The sequence below is a fragment of the Scleropages formosus genome, chromosome 10 (genome assembly GCF_900964775.1).
Source record: "Scleropages formosus chromosome 10, fSclFor1.1, whole genome shotgun sequence".
NCBI classification, from domain to species: Eukaryota; Metazoa; Chordata; class Actinopteri; order Osteoglossiformes; family Osteoglossidae; genus Scleropages; species Scleropages formosus.
The window spans coordinates 19,232,642-19,252,097 of record NC_041815.1 but is presented as its reverse complement, the minus strand read 5'-3'; the positions used below and the strand labels follow the sequence as shown (position 1 = coordinate 19,252,097).

Sequence of the window (19,456 nt, the reverse complement as noted above, 5' to 3'; positions counted from 1 at the left end):
ACTATTAAGTATATACGGATATTTATACAGACGAGTCAAACACCTGAACCATGAAACCCACTATAGCGCCTCTCAATTTTTGAACTAGCATTTCTATTAAATATACATGAGGAGCTGCTGCTCATTAATGTTTAATTAACATTCATGAATAATGCATCGGTAAGTGCGAGAGAAAGGGTTCCCCCTGTTGGTCTCTTCTGTTCTTATTCATACAGAAATAAAAGGTTTGAAACTAGTGGCTCTCCCTCGGCTTTCACACAGCGCGTTTAAAGTTTGGGTTGAGGATTTGTAAGTAAATTTAAATGTACGGATTATCTTCGTCACGTTTAAGCTGTGAAATACAAGCCGTGATTGTACGAAGTAGGTCATGCTCAGCGTGTCCGCGTCGATTATCATCACCCTGTTACAGCCTGTAGCCGCGTGGCTTCTCACATTTTCAGCACGTTTTTATTGCGTGTTCGATTAATCGATCCGTGGGGGAGGAGGTCTGTGCTGCCGTCGCCTTTAGTTCATTGATGATAGCCGCTGAAAATCATGGTGACTTACTGGCAACGTGCTCATGCTGTGAAAAAGTTCTGACATAGAAAGTGAGTTAAATGTTTCCTTCTATATCATTAGCCACTGGTGCAAATTTGTCCTTGCTGTTTGTATCTGCTCACCTGTACACACCCTTGTGAGGAATTCACATCCCAGGCAATTATGGAGAATAAAATCTTTATTACACCCCCCCCACATTAATATTGCTAAAGGCACAAATTGCCACAGCTTAAAATTGGCACCATCCAGGCTGAGTTGCTGGTAACATTAAGCTACTTATAAGACCACCACCAATCAAAGTGAATTCATATCTACCTGCTATTTGCCAGCTTAACTTTAAAACACACACACAGAAGCTGCTTGTCCCAAGCAGGGTCACAGCGAGCTGAAGTTTAACCTAACAACACAGGGCTGGAGGGGGAGGGGACACACCCAGGACGGGACACCAGTCCATTGCAAGGCACCCCATTGAACCCCAGACCCACCAGAGAGCAGGCAAAGGTCAAACCTGCTGCGCCACTGCACTCCCCCTCTTACAAACACTGTAGTACTAAAATAAAACATCTTAAAAGGATGAGAAATTAATGATATTTGGTTACTTCTATTGAGACTGACAGCTGGGACCACTTTTGCACCTCATCTCTTGTTTTCACACATTTGTTGTTCATCCTTAACCCTAAAGCACAATGTTTGTTTGTTGCTATCCTGAAGTAGAGGACTGGAGCAGTGCCAGTCAGAATACCCTGGCTTGTTTTAACAGCTTACTGCTAAACTGACCACACATGAACACATCTGGCATGCATGGTCTGATCCATTACTTTCAGACTTGCCTTAGCAGTTAAGAAAGTCAGTACCTCCATAATAAATGAAATATAAGGACATTTCACTCAATACAGAAATTCATGAAGAAAATATTGTATAGCTAACAGAAGTTCCCATACTTAAGTGTGCAGTATTGTAGGTAAACTTATGGATATGGACAAGGTGGTGCGTTCAGCTTTCGGGAAGGGCCTTTCTTGTTCGGAAAATTTTTGAAAAAGAATGCAAAGTTCCATAAACAGGTGAGGCATAAAACTAAGATAAAAGCCATTTTAGATAAAAGCTTTGACTGCAACAATAATCACAGAGGACAGCGAATGTGTTAGTGATGGTGATAAGTCCATTTAAAAAGCCGGGGGGGGGGGGGGATCTAAATCTGGACTCCACTGGATTTGTGCAGGCAATAGTCTCACATCTCAGTTGTACATTGTCAAGTGAAGCCACTGCAAGACAAGATATTTGCAGAAAACAGTTAATACAAGAAATGCTAAGAGAATTGAAATACATTTTATATTAAGAAAAAATGCATCAGATCACAACTTGTATGTCAAAAGGGAATACATAGTTTAAAAAAATGGTATCTACTTCTTGCTTTGACCCACACTTACCTGCCTATAGTTAAGAGAAACATTTCCCATTTGCATTGCATCATAGGCATAAAATTTTTCTGGAAAAAAAAGAGACTGATTAAGTATTTAAAGCAGCAATGCACAACAGTGTAGGTTTATGATGTCTCAAATGTAGGCACACACTGTATTCTCTTAGAAACAGAGACGTACATTTATTTAGCTGACATTTTTCTCCGAAACAACTTACAACGTTAAGCTACTTACAATGATTTACCTATTTATGTAGCTGGGTAATTTTTACAACAGTAACATTGTAAGCACCTTGATAAAGGGTTTACAGTAGGAAGTGGGATTTGAATCTCCTTCCTTCAAGTGTAAGGCAGCAGCTGTAACCACTATGTTACTTGCCGCCCTGGAGACAGTACATGAAGCCCCAAAGGTTCTGTGCCATTTTGTCCGATTCTACACTGCATCCTTTAGTGTACTAATGGTATGGTTTACCTAGCATTGCAAGTTGCCTTGAACGAAGAAATGAGCTAAATACAAATTAAACATAGTAATTAATTCAAGACCAGCCCCTCCCCCCACCACCACTCTTCTCTTTCTTACGGATCATGCTGTTCAGTTTGAGGAGTAGGTACAAAAATCCTGGGTAGCTGACAGTCATGTCAGGTTCTGTGTAACGCTGGCCAATCAGCTGAATCAGAAACTCATCAACTTGCAGCCCTGTATGGGTCATATACAAACAAATCACTAAAGGAGACCTTCCAACAAAAAAAAAAAAAAAAAAAAAAAAAAGCCACCATTAAAATAAATACAAGCCAAGGCAATAATCATAAAATGTTATGTTATATTACCTGCAACTTTCAGGGCTGGTAATATCTCTGTGTAGTCCAGTGACCACGATTTGTTCTTGTCAAATTGAACAAAGATATCCTGCAAACAGATCAAAGCATCAAACACAGCTTGCCATCTCTTAGAGTCATACTATACAGCTGGAAAAGTGTTGCACTCTCCTTTAAAACTGACATTTATATAAAAGAAATGTAAGGCTATTATTCTTCAACATTTAGTATCTGACTAATAACATGATTGCTTAAGCGACTACAAATATCCATTTCTCTCACCTCCGCATTGAAATATTTCATTTTACATCACATTACTCTGAGATGACCTTTGAATTCTAGCTGATCTTACCGTCCACTTTCTGAACAGTTCCCATAATGCCTGAAATTGTGTCCAGTCCAAATGTCCTAATCCTTTACTCTGCATCCATTGTTAAGGGACATTCACCACTGTCAAAACAAAACGCTCTCAAATAAACTATAATCAGTATCTATGTGTAACAACCTGTATTCCCAAAATAACCCCCCCGCCGCCAACAGCAAGGATACATCCATTAACACCACAAAACTCTTGCACTGCTCCAGACACAATCGTTTTTCACTCCCAGCAAGTGCTGTAGTCCCAGCGAGAAGGGCCCATTAGTTAAAGTAGAGAAAAAAGTATTACTATTAACAAAACACATTTTTTCATAGTTATACAGGTTATGCAACCATGCTAACACACTTTATAAATTCTTCAGTTGGGACAGAGCAGAACTTTTCAAAAACTGACTTTTAAACTTGGAACACCTTTACTTCAGCCAGTGTAATCTAAATGCCAGAGTTAAGGAAGTTCATTTTAACAATGGGTCAAATACAAAGCACATAGGATCTACGTTTCTGTTTGCGTTAAGTATTTGAGAAGTCTCTGCTGACCTCCTCCACGAATGGCTTCTCTCAGCAGGTTAAGCAGGTCTACAGGTCGACACCGCCCTTTCTGAAGGGATAAGAGAAGAATACAGTCAACCAGACATTATGTGCAGATTTCAGGTGTACCCTGAAAGGCTGAGAGGGTACACCCTGAACGGGAAACCAGTCCATTACAGGCTAGCTACACACGCACACAGTAACTCACTCACTCATTCACCAGTTCCCTAAATTGCATGTCTTTGGATGATGGAAGGAAACTGGAGCATCCAGAGGAAACCCATGCAGACACGGGGAGAACATGCAAACTCCACAGAGACTGAGCTGGATTTGAACTAATTTGAGGCAATAGCAGTATTCAATGTGCCACCCTGCCATAGAGAAAAATGTCAGCTAAATCAAGTAAAACAAATATAACTTGTGGTTCAGATGACAGATAGTTGGGGCCTATTTAACAAAAGTCTAAGGCCTTGAGTAGAAGGGTCCTGCTGAACAACATTTAGAAATTCCTCCATCTTACCTTACAATGCTTTTGAAAGAGCTGCAGAGTGGCTGCAGCAGAAGGAAGGACTGCCTTGACAGGTAAGATCTCCTGTAGAGCGATACACACACAGTGTAGTTTGGCAGTGCACACAACATCATTAATGTTATAACCAGAATTGGAAATACTTTCTCAGCAAAGCCACTAGAATACAGTGCTGTGAAAAAGTATTTGTCCCCATCGTGATTTCTGCTGTTTTCATGTATATCTCATACTAAATAGTTTTAGATCTTCTAACGAAATATAACATAAAACAAAGGCAACCTGAGTAAAACACAGAATACCGTTTTGATTTTTTTTTTTTTTTTGAAGCAAAAAAAAAAAAAAAAAGTTATCCGTGAAAAACTAATTGCCCCCTTAAACTTAAAATCTGGTTGTGCCACCTTTAGCAGCAATAACTGCAACCAAACACTTCCAATAACTGGAGATCAGTCTTTCACAGTGCTGTGGTGGAATTTTAGCCCGTTCTTTTTTGCAGAACTGCTTTAGTTCAGCCACATTGGAGGGTTTTTGAACACGAACTGCCCGCTTAAGGTCCTGCCACAGCATCTCCATTGGGTTCAAGTCAGCACTTTGACTAGGCCACTCCAAAACTTCAATTTTGCTTTTTTAAGCCATTTAGTGGTACTTACTCCTATGGCTTTGGATCATTGTCTTGCTGCATAATCCAGTTGCGCTTGAGTTTCAGCTTACGGACTGAAGACCAAGCATTCTCCTTTAGGATTTTCTGGTAGAGAGTAGAATTCTTTTTTTCCCCTCAATTACTGCAGGTTGCCCAGGCCCTGAAGCAGCAAAGCATCCCCACACCATCACACAACACTATTTAAGTGTTGATTTGATTGAACGGGGCTGGCAGTAATCAGGCCTGGTTGCGTCTAGTCTAGCTGAACCCCATTATGAATGCAGTTTTATAGATTTGGGGAAATCTAGTGCAGGGGCAAGTACATTTTCACACAGGCCCAGTTGGTATTGGATAATGTTATTTATTGAAGCAAAAAAGTTATTGAAAAACTTTATTTTGTGTTTACTCAGGTTACCTTTCTTTTATGTTCGATTTTGTTTTAATTTCTGTAACTATTTAGTATGAGATATACACAAAACAGAAGAAATCAGGATGGAGGCAATTATATTTTCACAGCATTATAGTTCCAAGTCCCCAGAAAAAGATTTCATCTAATTACTATATCATCCATGTGACTAAGTGAGACATTCTGATCTGTTTACCTGTGTGGGGGCATTATCATCCGTGTTGGGCTTCTGAGAAAACCTGCAAACATGAAATAAATCCCATATTACTGCTCATCCTCTTTTCCCTCCAAGGAGGAAGCAGCATGTCCCAACAGCATACTTCTAAATTAATGTATTTGGAATTATTTTTTCCCCTCAAAATGTACCTAGATTTTATGTATAGGAAACCAAACATGTAGTTTTAAATATTTTCTAGAACAGGATGTAAAGGTAACCATTAAATCTAATAGCAAAAAGTCAATACTCATCTTAAAGGACACATAAATGCTGTCCATTTTGCAGTATGACAGAATGCTGTAATTAATATTTTACAAACTAGGAAATGAAAATACCTGACGAGAACTGTAGAAAAACAAGTCATAACAATAACACTTATTTTCAGAAATCCAAATTTTTAACAGTAAAATACCTTTGTTAAAAGCATTCAAATTATTACAATGATTCTTTTCAGTTTGTCCAAAACATTAAATTTGTCCTTACTTCTACTAAAATTCACATACCCATTGACATATAATGTTTTTATAATTAGGAATGTCAACACATGCACAAATTACCACATGTGGAGAACTGACAATGAAAATGTAACAAATGAAGGCAGAGCCAAGATGTGGACAAAGTTGAGATATTCTGCTAAATTTTGATCTGTTAGAAAAATGGCCAGGTTCACACTAATTTTACTGGCTCATTGAAAATCCTTCATTATTTGTGTTTGACTCAGTAATGAGACCTGAGCCATGGACTGTATATTGTTGGAATTTCATTCACTCCCCCCGATTAAGTGCCTTACTGACATTGATATGTTGCCCTTTTCAGTCAGGACACGAAGAATGAACTCTCCCTCTTGGTTGGCTTCGAATGTTGAGGGAATAATGATGTAATGCCCAGGTGGCAGGCGACCACGAATTACCACCTCCCTGTATGGGCTGTAGTAGTCAAGACTGATCAAGGGTCGGCGCAAATTCAAGTCAAGATAGGTTAGGTAGTGCTGGTCTGGGCGTGCCTGTGTGCAACACACATACGTACATACTCAGAAATAAGCTATCAACTAAGATTCAGAGACACATTAAAAGAAATCTAGTAAAGACCATATTACACAGAACAAAGTGGAGCATGTACCGTTCTTTTGACTGTGTGTTACCTGACATGTCTGTGCTATACTGTATAATACAGATAAACATCTTTAAGGTCAAACATTAACCGTAGAAGTCACCTGGTATACGTGCACATTGATGGCAAGCTGTATCCCACTGAGTCTCTGGTGCTTTTGCATCACCGCCACCAGGAAGGTGCACGTTTGTTCTGGGTCACTTGGGTCATCATCCTCTTCAAGGAGGGTCAAATGGAACTGTGGGTTCTGCCAGTATTTGGCTTCATATAAACATACATAAAAACACATACCACTTAATAGTTGAATAAAGAATTTTCACATTGCACAGGCAAAGAACTGGACTTCAAAAGGATCCAGCTGGTCATACACACTAACAATTAATGTCACTTTCACATAGTATTACAAGTCTCTTTACAAAGCCCAGAAGCAAGGATCCACCAATGAAACACAAAGAACAAAGTCATATTTGGAAAGTCCATTACTCCCAAGTGTCTCAGATGAAGACCATTCTTCTCTAAATGCCCTATTTACTCTTGAGGAGATGTGGGAATATATTAAGTCAATGTCTTTGGGAAAATGCCCAGGGCCTGATAGTTTCTTGTAGAGTCCCTCCGAAAATCTGTCGCATATATTATACCCTATACTAATGACAGCAACAGAGAACATGCCTGAACAGGGTCATAATCCAATCCTATAGAATGTTCTTCCTTTCAGCCTATTAGTTTGCTGAATGTACATTTTGGTACATAGACTGGACACTGTCCTCCAAAAAAATTTAAAATCATTAAACCTGATCAAACTGGATTTGTTAAAGTCAGGTTCAACTTATGATAACATACATTATTCTGTAAATATAAACTTTATTACTACAAAGCAGGCTTTGGGGTACAATAGGGTCTCTATTACCTTGTTAGGAAAGGGTTTAAGATGAGTAATAACTGGAGTTCTTAAATTCAAACAAACACTTTGGCACCAGTCAATACAAATTACTTTGTCAAATAGATTCTCTGTGGAAAGAGGTTGCCGGCTGGCTTGTCCCCCTTTCCCTATTTACTATTTGCACTTACAATTCAGCCTTTGGAAGAAGTTATTAACAATAAGGACTAGTTATAAGAGCAGGAGATGGGAGACCCTTCTAACTATCTGCATGCTGATGGCTAAGTCCCAGCAGTTATAAATATGATAACCTAAAAGTTTACTGTAATAGGATGTAAAATTAATCTCTAAAAATTTTGAGTGCGCAGCTGAATACTCCTAATTCTAAATGGTATGATCCCTTGAAACTAGCAAACTCTGGTTTTAGATATCTGGTTATTTTTGTCATTCCTGATCTTAATCACCTCCTGGAGACCAACTACCCACCACTAAATCAAAAGGTCAAAGAGGATCCAACTGTATGGATCGCTCCCTTTTTCAATATTTGTGAAAATTAGTCTTGTTACGATGAATGTTTTCCCTTACCGTTACTTGTCTCAAAAAAAAAAAAAAAAAAGTTGGATACCTTGATTTGAAGACTTATTTGAAACAACAGAAAGCCCAAAATCAATCTCTTCAAACTTTGCCAACCTAAAGAAACTGGTGGGCTTCTGTACCAAATAAGATTTTCCAACTGGGCTGCAGAAATTAAAGAAATGATTAGCTAGTTCCAGGTTAGGCTGTATGCCCTGTGGATTGGTATGGAGAGTCAACTTCATGCTACCCAAGGCAGTTAAAACCAATCCCTCTCATTCAGAAGTTCTATAAAATTCCAACTTTCTCCAAAAACTTTGCCTCCAGTTTAGTTCTCTTCCCAAACAGACTATCATTACGGTTTCCTGTTGCTCTCAAAGCAGATCTCAACGCCCCCCCAACCAAACTCTTAATCAAATCAAACTGTGCTGTTTAATTTTATTCCACTTGGAAAATGAACATTTGATCTGCATGACAATTCAAAGTCGTTCTGGTATGTCTAGACACTATTCTGGAACTTATTACATAGTGCTGTGTGGTTACATCTGTGAGGTATTGCAAACTTTAGACCTGCCTTTGTTTTATGCATGTGGATGCATTTGCATTTTCTTGGGTGTACCGTTTCTGTATTGCTGGGTTTCATTATTGCTTAATTAAATTAACAAAAAGGGAGTAAAATAAAGAAGAGCATCCAGTTTTAACAATCTCATTGTGTACTGAAAATATTTAAATGCCACTCTCATAACTGTTGCAGGGTTTGGCAATTTTAATGGCAGTTTGCAATTTTCTTACCTCCCCCTGGAGGACCGCCAGCTGTAAAGTTGTACACCCAGCTCCCATGATGCAAAGCACACTCCCATGGCTTCACAGCCCCCATTCCACTCTCTGTAAGGTGACACACCTCCATCTGATCAAAGTTCCGGCAGAAGTCCGTCAGCGCCATCCTGAAGTATGGGATAGCATAGATCAGATCGTAGACTTGCCACAAGAACTGAAAATCCGGTTTCAGAGGTTCAGGCTCACCAGAACTCCCCATCTTCCTGCCGTACTCTTCCGACTCGCTGCTGCTGCTCTGCACTGACTTGGTTCCATTCTGGTCTGCATTCCAACATTTAAGGTGAGAGACAGTAACTCTGAAATCAAAGTGTGCATTTTTTTTTTTGCCTGCCCTATTTAAAAGTTTTGACTCTCAGTTCACAGTCTAAAAACATCCTGTCAAATGTAGCCAAATCAATGAGTTTAGTTCTGCTGTACTGCTCTTAGTTATGAGCCTTACTTATTCACGTTGCTCCAGGGCTCAATTTCAATTGTTTTATTCTGGGTTCATTGGATTGTCAATTCACAGCTGTGCAATTTACCCGTTAATGTCGCTCCAGGGTCCCTCCCACTCTGCTTTTCCCCAAGGGTTGTGCACTCTAACAAGTTCAACCACTTCACCACTGACTGTCCTGAACTGTGAGAATGACAAGGAGAATTACACCAGAATTAGACAAGCACATGTCTATATACAGTGTGAGTACACATTGTGATGGTACTGATGACCAAGAGAAGCAATGAATCACCCTCTCAAACTTGGTTACAGAGTAGGCATGCTTGAACAGGATTCCAAACTTGTTCCTCTTCCCCACCGGACCCTGTATGTACATAAACACAAATTGTGGTTTTTCTTACCACGTACTTTGTCTGATCCAGAACTGGTCTTATAACAGTTGAAAAAAATGTCTTAGAAGAAACCAGCATGCAGGAAAACAAACAGGAGCAAAGGAGAACAATTTGTTGAATTAGTTACAGGAGTATAAGAGCTCCTTGTGTTACAAAAATTGGTGTTACAACTTCAAGATTTTTCCAGATTACTTATTTTCAATAGCATTTTCTTCAGTTATCCATCTTCTAAAAATCCTGTGTCAAAGCGAGAGCAAATTTTATTTCTATGAACAGCCACTTCTTGCCAGTAAAATGAACAGGAAAAAAAAAAGTGTCAGACTGACTTCATTTTACTAATTTCCAGAGTTTATAGCTGGTGTAGGCTGTCTGTGAGCATGCATAATCAACAACAAGGTAGAGGAACGTTGCACATGTACAAAATTAAATCAGTTGACATTAAATAGGAGTTTGTAGAGACACACACACACACATTGTCTGAAACCGCTCATCCCGGGGGGGGGGGGGGGCACGGCAAACCGGAGCCTAGCGCAGCAGCACAGGGTGCGGGGCTGGAGGGGAAGGGACACACCCAGGACAGGATGCCAGTCTGTCGCAAGGTACCCCAAGCGGGACTCAAACCCCAGACCCACCAGAGAGCAGGCCCTGGCCAAACCCGCTGCGCCACCATACCCCCTCACTTCATAGAGGCTGTATTTTTATTTTCACACATTTTATATTAGTTTGAAGTTAACAGAAACATTACATTTTTTTAATATCTGTTAGTTTTATTTACAGCCTTTACAAAACTTAATGCTGAAATAAATCATGGGACATCTGTATTATTACACTTTAGATTGTATAGATTTTATATAAAAAAAAAACCTGAAAGCAGCCAAAAGCTGACAAACTTTGGACAGGCTTATGGCATGAATCTGTCATCCATCAGGATTCATTAGGCTTAGACAATGTTTTAAATTTTGCAGTAGCTTTATCTGACATTTTTTGCAGAATCAAAATGAAGCTTTTAATGACTGTGACTTGGTGGTAAAAGTTGATTTCACAAATTGTGAAGAAATTGTAAACAGATTTCCTACTCTTAACTATGTTTGTAATTTCAGAATCCAGTGTAATGTGAATCTTCAGAATGTGATAGGCATTGCAACAGACACAACAAACACACGTGAGAAATAGATCATACTGTTTCCGCATGAATACCTGCACGTTGGCACAGTTGATCAGTGCTCCTTTCTTTAGTAAGTTCCTTAAGAAATGCCCCGCATCCCGAGGCAGGTCTGTAAAACTGAACATCTCTGTCACACCTCCTGTCATGTCCACCATTGCTTCATGGGGGAAGCCCATATTCAAGGCCTGGTAGCCCCCCTTAAGTCTGCAAATTAAAGGAAAGGGCATTGGAGGTCATGTATAACAAAAGAGGACTGAATCATGATTTATGTGAGAAAAAAAATATACTGGGGAGCAAAGTGAATACATATGAGGCAAGAAATAGCTTGGACTGTAAATGATTTGTTTATGACTTGAAAATACAAGTTCATGTCCTCATGTAAATTTACGTCAAAGTTATCAGCACTCAGGTAGAACATTTTTTGAGAACAAAAGTAAACAGTGTTTAGCAAAAGATAGTTCAGTGATGAAATTTGGAGACATTATGTGTTCTGAAATTACATGATCACTATCCCTCTTGTACGTAACAGACAACGAGAAGTGAATTGTTATTTACTTAGCATAGGCCTTCTCCAGAAGAGAACTCCAAAACTCCTCTTTCACAGATGATTTCAAATAAACCAGCTGACCGTCAATTGTTGGCAGGAAATCATCAATCTTCACCTTCTGCCATTCCCCATACTGCCAGAACTACAGCAAAAAGCATAGACTTTCCATAAATTTTTGACTCACGACATTCCTTCCTGTCCCTCTGACAAGATTTAAGGTAGCAATTAAGCATTCTAGCAAAGACATATCATGAACCTCATTATTCATGAGCAGATAAACCTATAGCCAATTTCTATTCTGTTAACGTTCCCAACCAGATATTCCTAAACAGGCAATTATCATTATTGATTCGAGTTCACGAATATAGGTGGGCAACTTGGACACCAATGAATAGGCATGTCAGTATATTATCTATAATCCATGACAGACTTGAGTTTAAAACTGAGCAAAACCCTGGAAAGGGTTTAGGGTAGAACAGGACAGTTGTGCATTAAAATACTGCCTTACTTTCCAGCTTCCTGACTATCACTAAGAAATCCTAGCAGTGAGGTAGCAAATGACCAATGAGGTGCCACTTCAAGATAAGCAGGAATAGGTGCAGTAAATGTGGTACGATGAAAGCAGTGAGAATTTTACAAAACGCTACTAGATTTTTTTTTAGATAGAACTTTACTGCAGGTTTCTGTCAAATTCATGTCTTGAGAAAGTGAACTGGAAACACTGATCAACAAGCCTGTGTAAAGACATTCAGCTAGACACACCCTATATATACACATTAGCTTCTTGTTTTCATTATACCACAGGAGCCACTGGTCAAAGATCACATTTAACTACTGACATTACAAGCAAAATCTACTTTACGATGAAAGTCCAAGTGGATTGCTATATCAGCTTGTATACAGGGCTGTATACAGTGCTGTGTTTAAATGATGATCATATATGAACCAAAAGAATCTGACATGTACAGAATTTTCATTGAAAATTCTCAAAATTTCCTACTCTCCACACTGACTCAAAGTCAAACAGATGAATGGACAGACCTGGAAGACAAAGCACCCAGTGTAGCCCTCCTGAAAGCTCTGTCCATGGGGTACCACACGTTCCATGAGGGATTCGTACAAGGAAAGGGAGGCCACCGCCGACAAAAACCAACAGTCATCTGAGGGAGAGGAAAGAGGTCCAGCCTCCACATATGCATACTATACATGCTAGAGAACTACCAGCTCTCAGAGCACCACTTGACCAAGAAATGATCCAGTCTTTCTTCTTGTCTACCATTCTCTGTAAAAAGAAAACTTAAACTGTAAGGTAATTATTGCTTATCAGGGTGTGGTACAATACTTTCCAGGAATCAGTGCCTCTGTTCAGGAACAAATGTGACCAATAAAAGAATAAATATAAAAAAAAAAATAAAAAAAAAGGGGGGGGGGCATTTTGCTCCGTATGTAAAGTTGCTAGTAATATGAAAAGAAAAATGCTTAACCCAAATTATCTAAGTATATGCAGATGAATGTTGAAGAGTGTATAGAAGGTGAAGCTCATACAAAGGAGCTCAAGGCAGTAGCTCACGCACTCAGTTCTCCCTGGCAAACATCCATGCGTGTGGCTCCATCCACAATGAACTGTGGAAAATGACAGATCTCCTGCGGGGGATACAAAAGATAGCTCATTTCAACAACACATCTACACAGGATGGTCTCCAGTGATAACTAAAACAAAGAATGCTCCACAGTCACACTTTATGTTACCCATATCTCATTAATGTAGAAAAGGGCAAATCCAGGAGACTCAAACTCAGTTCCCAATAGAGTGGCCTGTGTGTATCCCTTTGCACTTCTGCTCCCCCAATAAAGAAAACCTATGTCACAACCATTATGCAACGGCAGATAGAGCACTGAACAAATATACAAGTAAGCAGTCCTAAATCATCTTCATCTTCTTCCTCCGCTTATCCAGGACCGGGTCGCGGGGACAGGAGTCCGAGCAGAGCCCCCCCAGACTTCCCTCTTCCCGCACACCTCCTCCAGCTCCTCTGGGGGAACCCCAAGGCGTTCCCCAGGCCAGCTGGGAGACGTAGTCTCTCCAACGTGCCCTGGGTCTGCCCCGAGGCCTCCTCCGAGTGGGACAAGCCCGGAACACCTCCCCAGGGAGGCATCCGGAACAGATGCCCGAGCCACCTCAACTGGCTCCTCTCGATGCGGAGGAGCAGCGGCTCTACTCCGAGCTCCTCCCGGGTGACTGAGCTCCTCACCCTGTCCCTAAGGCTCGTGAACAAGACCCCGAGATACTTAAACTCCTCCACTTGAGGGAGCAACTCCCCCCTAACCCGGAGGGGGCAATCCACCTTTTTCCGACTGAGAACCATGGCCTCGGATTTGGAGGTGCCGATTCTCATCCCCGCCACTTCGCACTCGGCTACAAACCTCTCCAGTGCATGCTGCAAGTCTTGATTCGACGAAGCCAACAGGACCACATCGTCCACAAAAAGCAGAGACGAGATCCTGCGGCCACCAAAAACAGACACCCTCCATTCCCTGGCTGCGCCTAGAAATTCTGTCCATGAAGATAATGAACAGAATCGGTGACAAAGGGCAGCCCTGGCGGAGTCCAACATGCACAGGGAACAGGTCTGACTTACTGCCGGCAATGCGAACCAAGCTCCTGCTCCGGTCATACAGGGAACGAACAGCCCATAGCAGCGAGCCCTGAACCCCATAATTCCGAAGTACCTCCCATAGGATGCCACGAGGGACACGGTCGAATGCCTTCTCCAGGTCCACAAAACACATATGGACTGGTTGGGCAAACTCCCATGAACCCTCCAACACCCTAGTGAGAGTATAGAGCTGGTCCAGTGTTCCATGGCCAGGGCGAAAACCACATTGCTCCTCCTGGATCCGAGGTTCGACTATCGATCGGATTCTCCTCTCCAGTACCCCGGCATAGACTTTCCCAGGGAGGCTAAGGAGTGTGATCCCCCTATAGTTGGAACACAATCTCCGGTCCCCCTTCTTAAAAAGAGGGACCACCACCCCGGTCTGCCAGTCCAGAGGCACTGTTCCCGAGCTCCACGCAATGCTGCAGAGGCGTGTCAGCCAAGACAGCCCCACAACATCCAGAGACTTGAGAAACTCGGGGTGGATCTCATCCACCCCCGGAGCCTTGCCACCGAGGAGTTTTTTGACTACCTCAGCAACTTCAGCCAGGGTAATGGACGAGTCCCCCTCCGAGTCCCCAGCCTCAGCTTCCTCTACAGAAGGCGTGTCGGAGGGATTGAGGAGATCCTCAAAGTGCTCCTTCCACTGCCTGAGGACATCTTCAGTTGAGGTCAGCAGCGCACCACTTCCACTGTAAACAGTGTTGGCGGAACACTGCTTCACCCCCTTCTGAGTCGCCGGACGGTTTGCCAGAATCTCTTTGAGGCCGACCGAAAGTCTTCCTCCATGGCCTCACCGAACTCCTCCTATGCCCAAGTTTTTGCCGCGGCGACTGCCAGAGCTGCGTTCCGTCTGGCCCGCCGGTACCCATCAGTTGCTTCAGGAGTCCCATGAGCCAGCCAGGCCCGATAGAACTCCTCCTTCAGCTTGACGGCATCCCTTACCTCCGGTGTCCACCACCGTGTTCGGGGATTGCCGTCGCGACAGGCGCCGGAGACTTTATGGCCGCAGCTTCGAACCACCACCCCGACAATGGAGGTGTGGAATATAGTCCATTCGGACTCAATGTCCCCAGTCTCCCTCGGGGACCTGGTTGAAGCTCTGTCGGACGTGGGAGTTGAAGACCTCTCTGACAGGGGCCTCCGCCAAACGTTCCCAACAGACCCTCACTAGGCGTTTGGGCCTGCTAGGTCTGTCCAGCTTTTTCCCCCGCCATCGAATCCAACTCACCACCAGGTGGTGATCAGTTGACAGCTCAGCCCCTCTCTTCACCCGAGTGTCCAAGACATATGGCCGAAGATGAGAAGAAACGACTACAAAGTCGATCACCGACCTATGGTGTCGTGGTACCAAGTGCACTGATGGACACCCTTATGCATGAACATGGTGTTTGTTATGGACAAACCGTTACTAGCACAGCAATCCAATAACAACTCACCACGCGGGTTCAGATCAGGGAGGCCGTTACTCCCAATCACGCCCCTCCAGGTGTCACTGTCGCTGCCCACGTGGGCGTTAAAGTCCCCCAGTAGAACGACAGAGTCCCCAGTGAGAGCGCTTTCCAGCACTCCCCCCAGGGACTCTAAAAAGGCTGGGTACTCTGCACTGCCGCTAGGCGCATGAGCACAAACGACAGCGAGAGACCGTTCCCTGACCCGAAGGCGCAGGGAGACGACCCTCGTTCACCGGGGTAGACTCCAACACATGGTGGCTGAACTGGGGGGCTATTAATAAGCCCACACCCGCCCACCACCTCTCACCCTGGGCAACACCAGAATAGTGGAGAGTCCACCCCTGGTCGAGAAGAGTGGTTCCAGAACCCAAGCTGTGAGTGGAAGTGAGCCCGACTATATCTAGACGGTATCTCTCAACCTCCTGCACTAGCTCAGGCTCCTTCCCCGCCAGTCAAGTGACATTCCAAGTCTCAAAAGCCAGAGTTGGCGCCCGAGGTTTGGGTCAGCCGGACACCCGGCCCCGACCACCGCCCAAATCACAATACACCGGCCCCTTACAGCCTCTCCAACAGGTGGCGAGCCCACCGAAGAGTGGCTCCACGTCTTGGCTTCGGGCTGAGCCCGGCCAGGCCCCGTGGGCATAGACCTGGCCACCAGGCGCTCACATGCGAGCCCCTCCCCCAGGCCTGGCTCCAGGGTGGGGCCCCGGTGACCCCATACCGGGCGGGGTGAACGAGAGCCTTGATTTTACAGTCATAAGGGGGTTTTTGAACCGCTCTTAGTCTCGTCTGTCACCCAGGACCTGTTTGCCATGGGAGACCCTACCAGGGGCATATAGCCCCAAGCAACATAGCTCCTGAGGTCAGTCCTAAATCAAAGTGATAAAACCCATTTACTACCTTTTGTTAAAACAAATGTATTTGTTTACAACCATTCTTAGACCTGAGAAATCCTGTCTATATTGGTATTTGTTCAGTCTAGAATTCTGACAGATGTTTATTAAAACTGTGACTTTTGTTTCGTATCTTATTACTTGCCAATGGTTTATAATATATTGTTGAAATTGTGTACTTCATTGATTAAGCGGCCACAAATTTTATCATTAGTTTAATGAATTCATTTGCTCTTCAACTCCTATCCCTCATCATTCCCCAGTCCCGTTCCATGTCTCTTTGATAACGACTGCCGGCCTTGTCCCTCAACCACAATTTTGGATCCTCACCTCTGTCAGTTTGCCGATTGACCAAGCCCAACCACCAGAACACGCCTAGTCCTTTGATTCTAAATAAACAATTCTGCACTTGGGTCCAGTCTCCTCCGTGTCCTCTGTTCTTCATCACAGTAGTAACATTTATTATCTCTTTATGTCTCTCTCTCTCTCATAAATACTGTAGTTACCTTTATCATCATCATTACATATTATTATTATTATTACTGTATTGTTATATTAAAGATGTTTTAGTGTATCCGGAAGTGTTTCTTTAATGTTTTTTTATGCATAGAAAGGTACACAATATACTATATACCAAGACAAATAGTTGACAAACTGACACTAGATACCCACCATACGCAACTGTTTCAACTTACGTGAAAATCCGACTTAAAGACAGACAGAGGACACAGAACTCGTTCGTGATTCGGGGATTGCCTGTACGTACAAATGTGTTCACATGATGGAACTGAACTTGAAAATATTTGTAGCTACCCAAGTCATAAAGATATAGCACCTTTGCAGATGGGAGTTACGTTTATTCGTTTAGTCAACGCTTTTCTCCAAAGCAAATTATAACGTTAATCTACCTACAGTTATTTGTTGGGAATTTTACCGGAGCAATTTAGGTTAAGCATTTTGCTCAAGGTGGGATTCAAGCCTTCAATCACATTTATTTTCTACAATTACTAGCATACTTATGGTGGCCACATGCTAAGACAGAAAGCAACATGGAGGTACATGACAGCAAAGAGTCCTATTTCACAGTGCCCTCTTCACACACCTGCAACCCAGACTGCAACTTTGAGTCAGAGGATTTAATGTAGAAGAGCCACATTTTGTTCAGAAGTCAGCTATGGATCAACATTTACATTTATTCTTGCTTTACTCCAAAGTGACTTACAATTACTTGCCCATTTACACCACCAGGTAATTTTAGGGTAAATACATTTTTAAGGGTACTATAGCCAGAGCTGAGATTCAAACCTGCAACCTCTGGGGCCAAAGGCAGCAGCTCTAACCACTGCACTACCAGCTGGGCAGCACTTTATTTATTTATTTATTTATTTATTTATTTATTTATTTATTTATTTAAAGTCCACAGTGATCTCCAACTGAGCTGTCTAGAGCAGAGGAAGTAAAGAATATTGCACATATTTAAACTATGCATTCCTTATTTTTAGACTGGCAATGACAAATGAAAGCACCCAGCCAGTCCCGGGGGGACGTACCTTTGGCCGCTTCCACACAACATTGGCCTTGGGGACCTTCTCCATGGGAAAGGTCTCGTCCACGAAGAGCCCGTCGTCCCGCCGTAAGTGCGTCAAGTCCCCGCTAAACGGAGGGAACCAGAACTTGGGGATCCTTGGAGTGTACGGGCCCGCCGAGGATGCACTCTGCGCCGAGCTGCCCCTGCTTCTACTTTGTTCGGACATCGTGCGGCCCAGAGAGTTCGGCAGGAAATCGAGTGAATCGAGTGGACCGTGTCGTGTCGTGTGTGTGTGTTCTAATGATGAAGAATGTGAATTCGATTCGACGGAAAAATATCCCACAATTAAACTCGTATTAAAACTTTCACGAAAATTCAGACTTCATGAAACCCGCATTCCTTATTATACTTAACGTTCTCGTCTTTTTCCTGAAATTTATGCCGATGAAATGAGCAGAAGCTCGTTTCTCCCCCCAGGTTATATGTTTTTACCTGCCGTAGCCCCGCCTCTCTAGGGCAGCGCGCACCTGGACGGGCGCCTTAGTTTCCGCCCGCAAGTAAGTTTGAAAAACAAAACCAAAAAAAGAAAAACGGGCTATTCTGCAGTTTTAAGTTTGTAAATATAGCGAAGCATTTCTTTACACGATCAAGCACTTTACCACAACAAGCATGTAAACTGTGTACACAAAACGAGACGTGCCAGATGATCCCTTTCTGCTGCTGTAACTGCGGCAATAATAAAGCAATCGCCATAAATGAAACACATTTAGTGAAACTTGCGCTTATTAAACGTGGAACAGTCGTTCGTTTTCACTCTGCACTGCAAATGTTACGTTACGTTTAACATCTCAGTATTCTGTACAACAATGAATTGGACTTTAATAATCGCACAAGTTCTGCTCGATTGTAGCGGCAAACAACTGTAAAAGATTTAATTTTGGATGAGGTGACACTACAGACCGTTCACTAGTGGTGCATATATCATATATGTGTGTATGATGAGTCTCTTCTCCCCTCGGGATTTACCATAGGCGCGACTTTGTACATGCGCACTGGAGTTCATCAGCCAGTCTTCTTGTAAGTTGCACACGTGTTGCATTGAATAAAAACTTTGAAGGTGTTTGAAACCAACCTGGACGAGTAACGTTTGCTATTTAAGGGAGCCCTAAGTGTCTAGGCGAACCCTACAAGAACACTGGGTTACACAATATTAATTTATATATACAAGTAGAAAGGTGCGTGCACACACATTTCCAGGCTGTTACCCCGAGGACACATCTTCAGCTAAAACCAGCCGCCTTGCGTAGCGTAATTGTTACCGGAGCGGTTCAGTAGGCTGAGTAGTTCGATCAGTGCTACCGCCGTTCTGGGTTTCAAACCCGGGTCTTTAGTGCAGGGCAGCGACTCGAACCGCTACGCCACTGGACTGGGTGCAATTATTCATATTTTTCACAAGCCACATCGCATTAAAATTAAGATTTCAGCATTATGTTTACTGCCACTCACAGGACGGACCGAAAAGGGGGAG

The 19,456-nt window shown here is 42.7% G+C and overlaps 1 protein-coding gene across 1 annotated transcript; it reads right to left on the bottom strand.

The window, feature by feature from the left end:
* Positions 1–1,052: 1,052 nt before the first annotated feature.
* LOC108928715 (calpain-9) lies at positions 1,053–18,630 on the bottom strand. The gene is made up of 20 exons (XM_018742779.2): positions 17,951–18,630; positions 12,971–13,040; positions 12,438–12,556; positions 11,405–11,538; positions 10,882–11,053; positions 9,585–9,656; positions 9,381–9,475; positions 9,046–9,120; positions 8,815–8,966; positions 6,676–6,833; positions 6,257–6,465; positions 5,442–5,484; positions 4,197–4,268; positions 3,686–3,746; positions 3,320–3,384; positions 3,123–3,191; positions 2,783–2,861; positions 2,535–2,651; positions 1,965–2,023; positions 1,053–1,799 (listed from the first exon to the last, which is right to left on the bottom strand). Exons 1-20 carry the CDS (start codon positions 18,152–18,154, stop codon positions 1,773–1,775), a joined length of 2,052 nt encoding a protein of 683 aa, XP_018598295.2. The 5' UTR covers positions 18,155–18,630; the 3' UTR covers positions 1,053–1,772.
* Between the last annotated feature and the right edge of the window lie 826 nt (positions 18,631–19,456).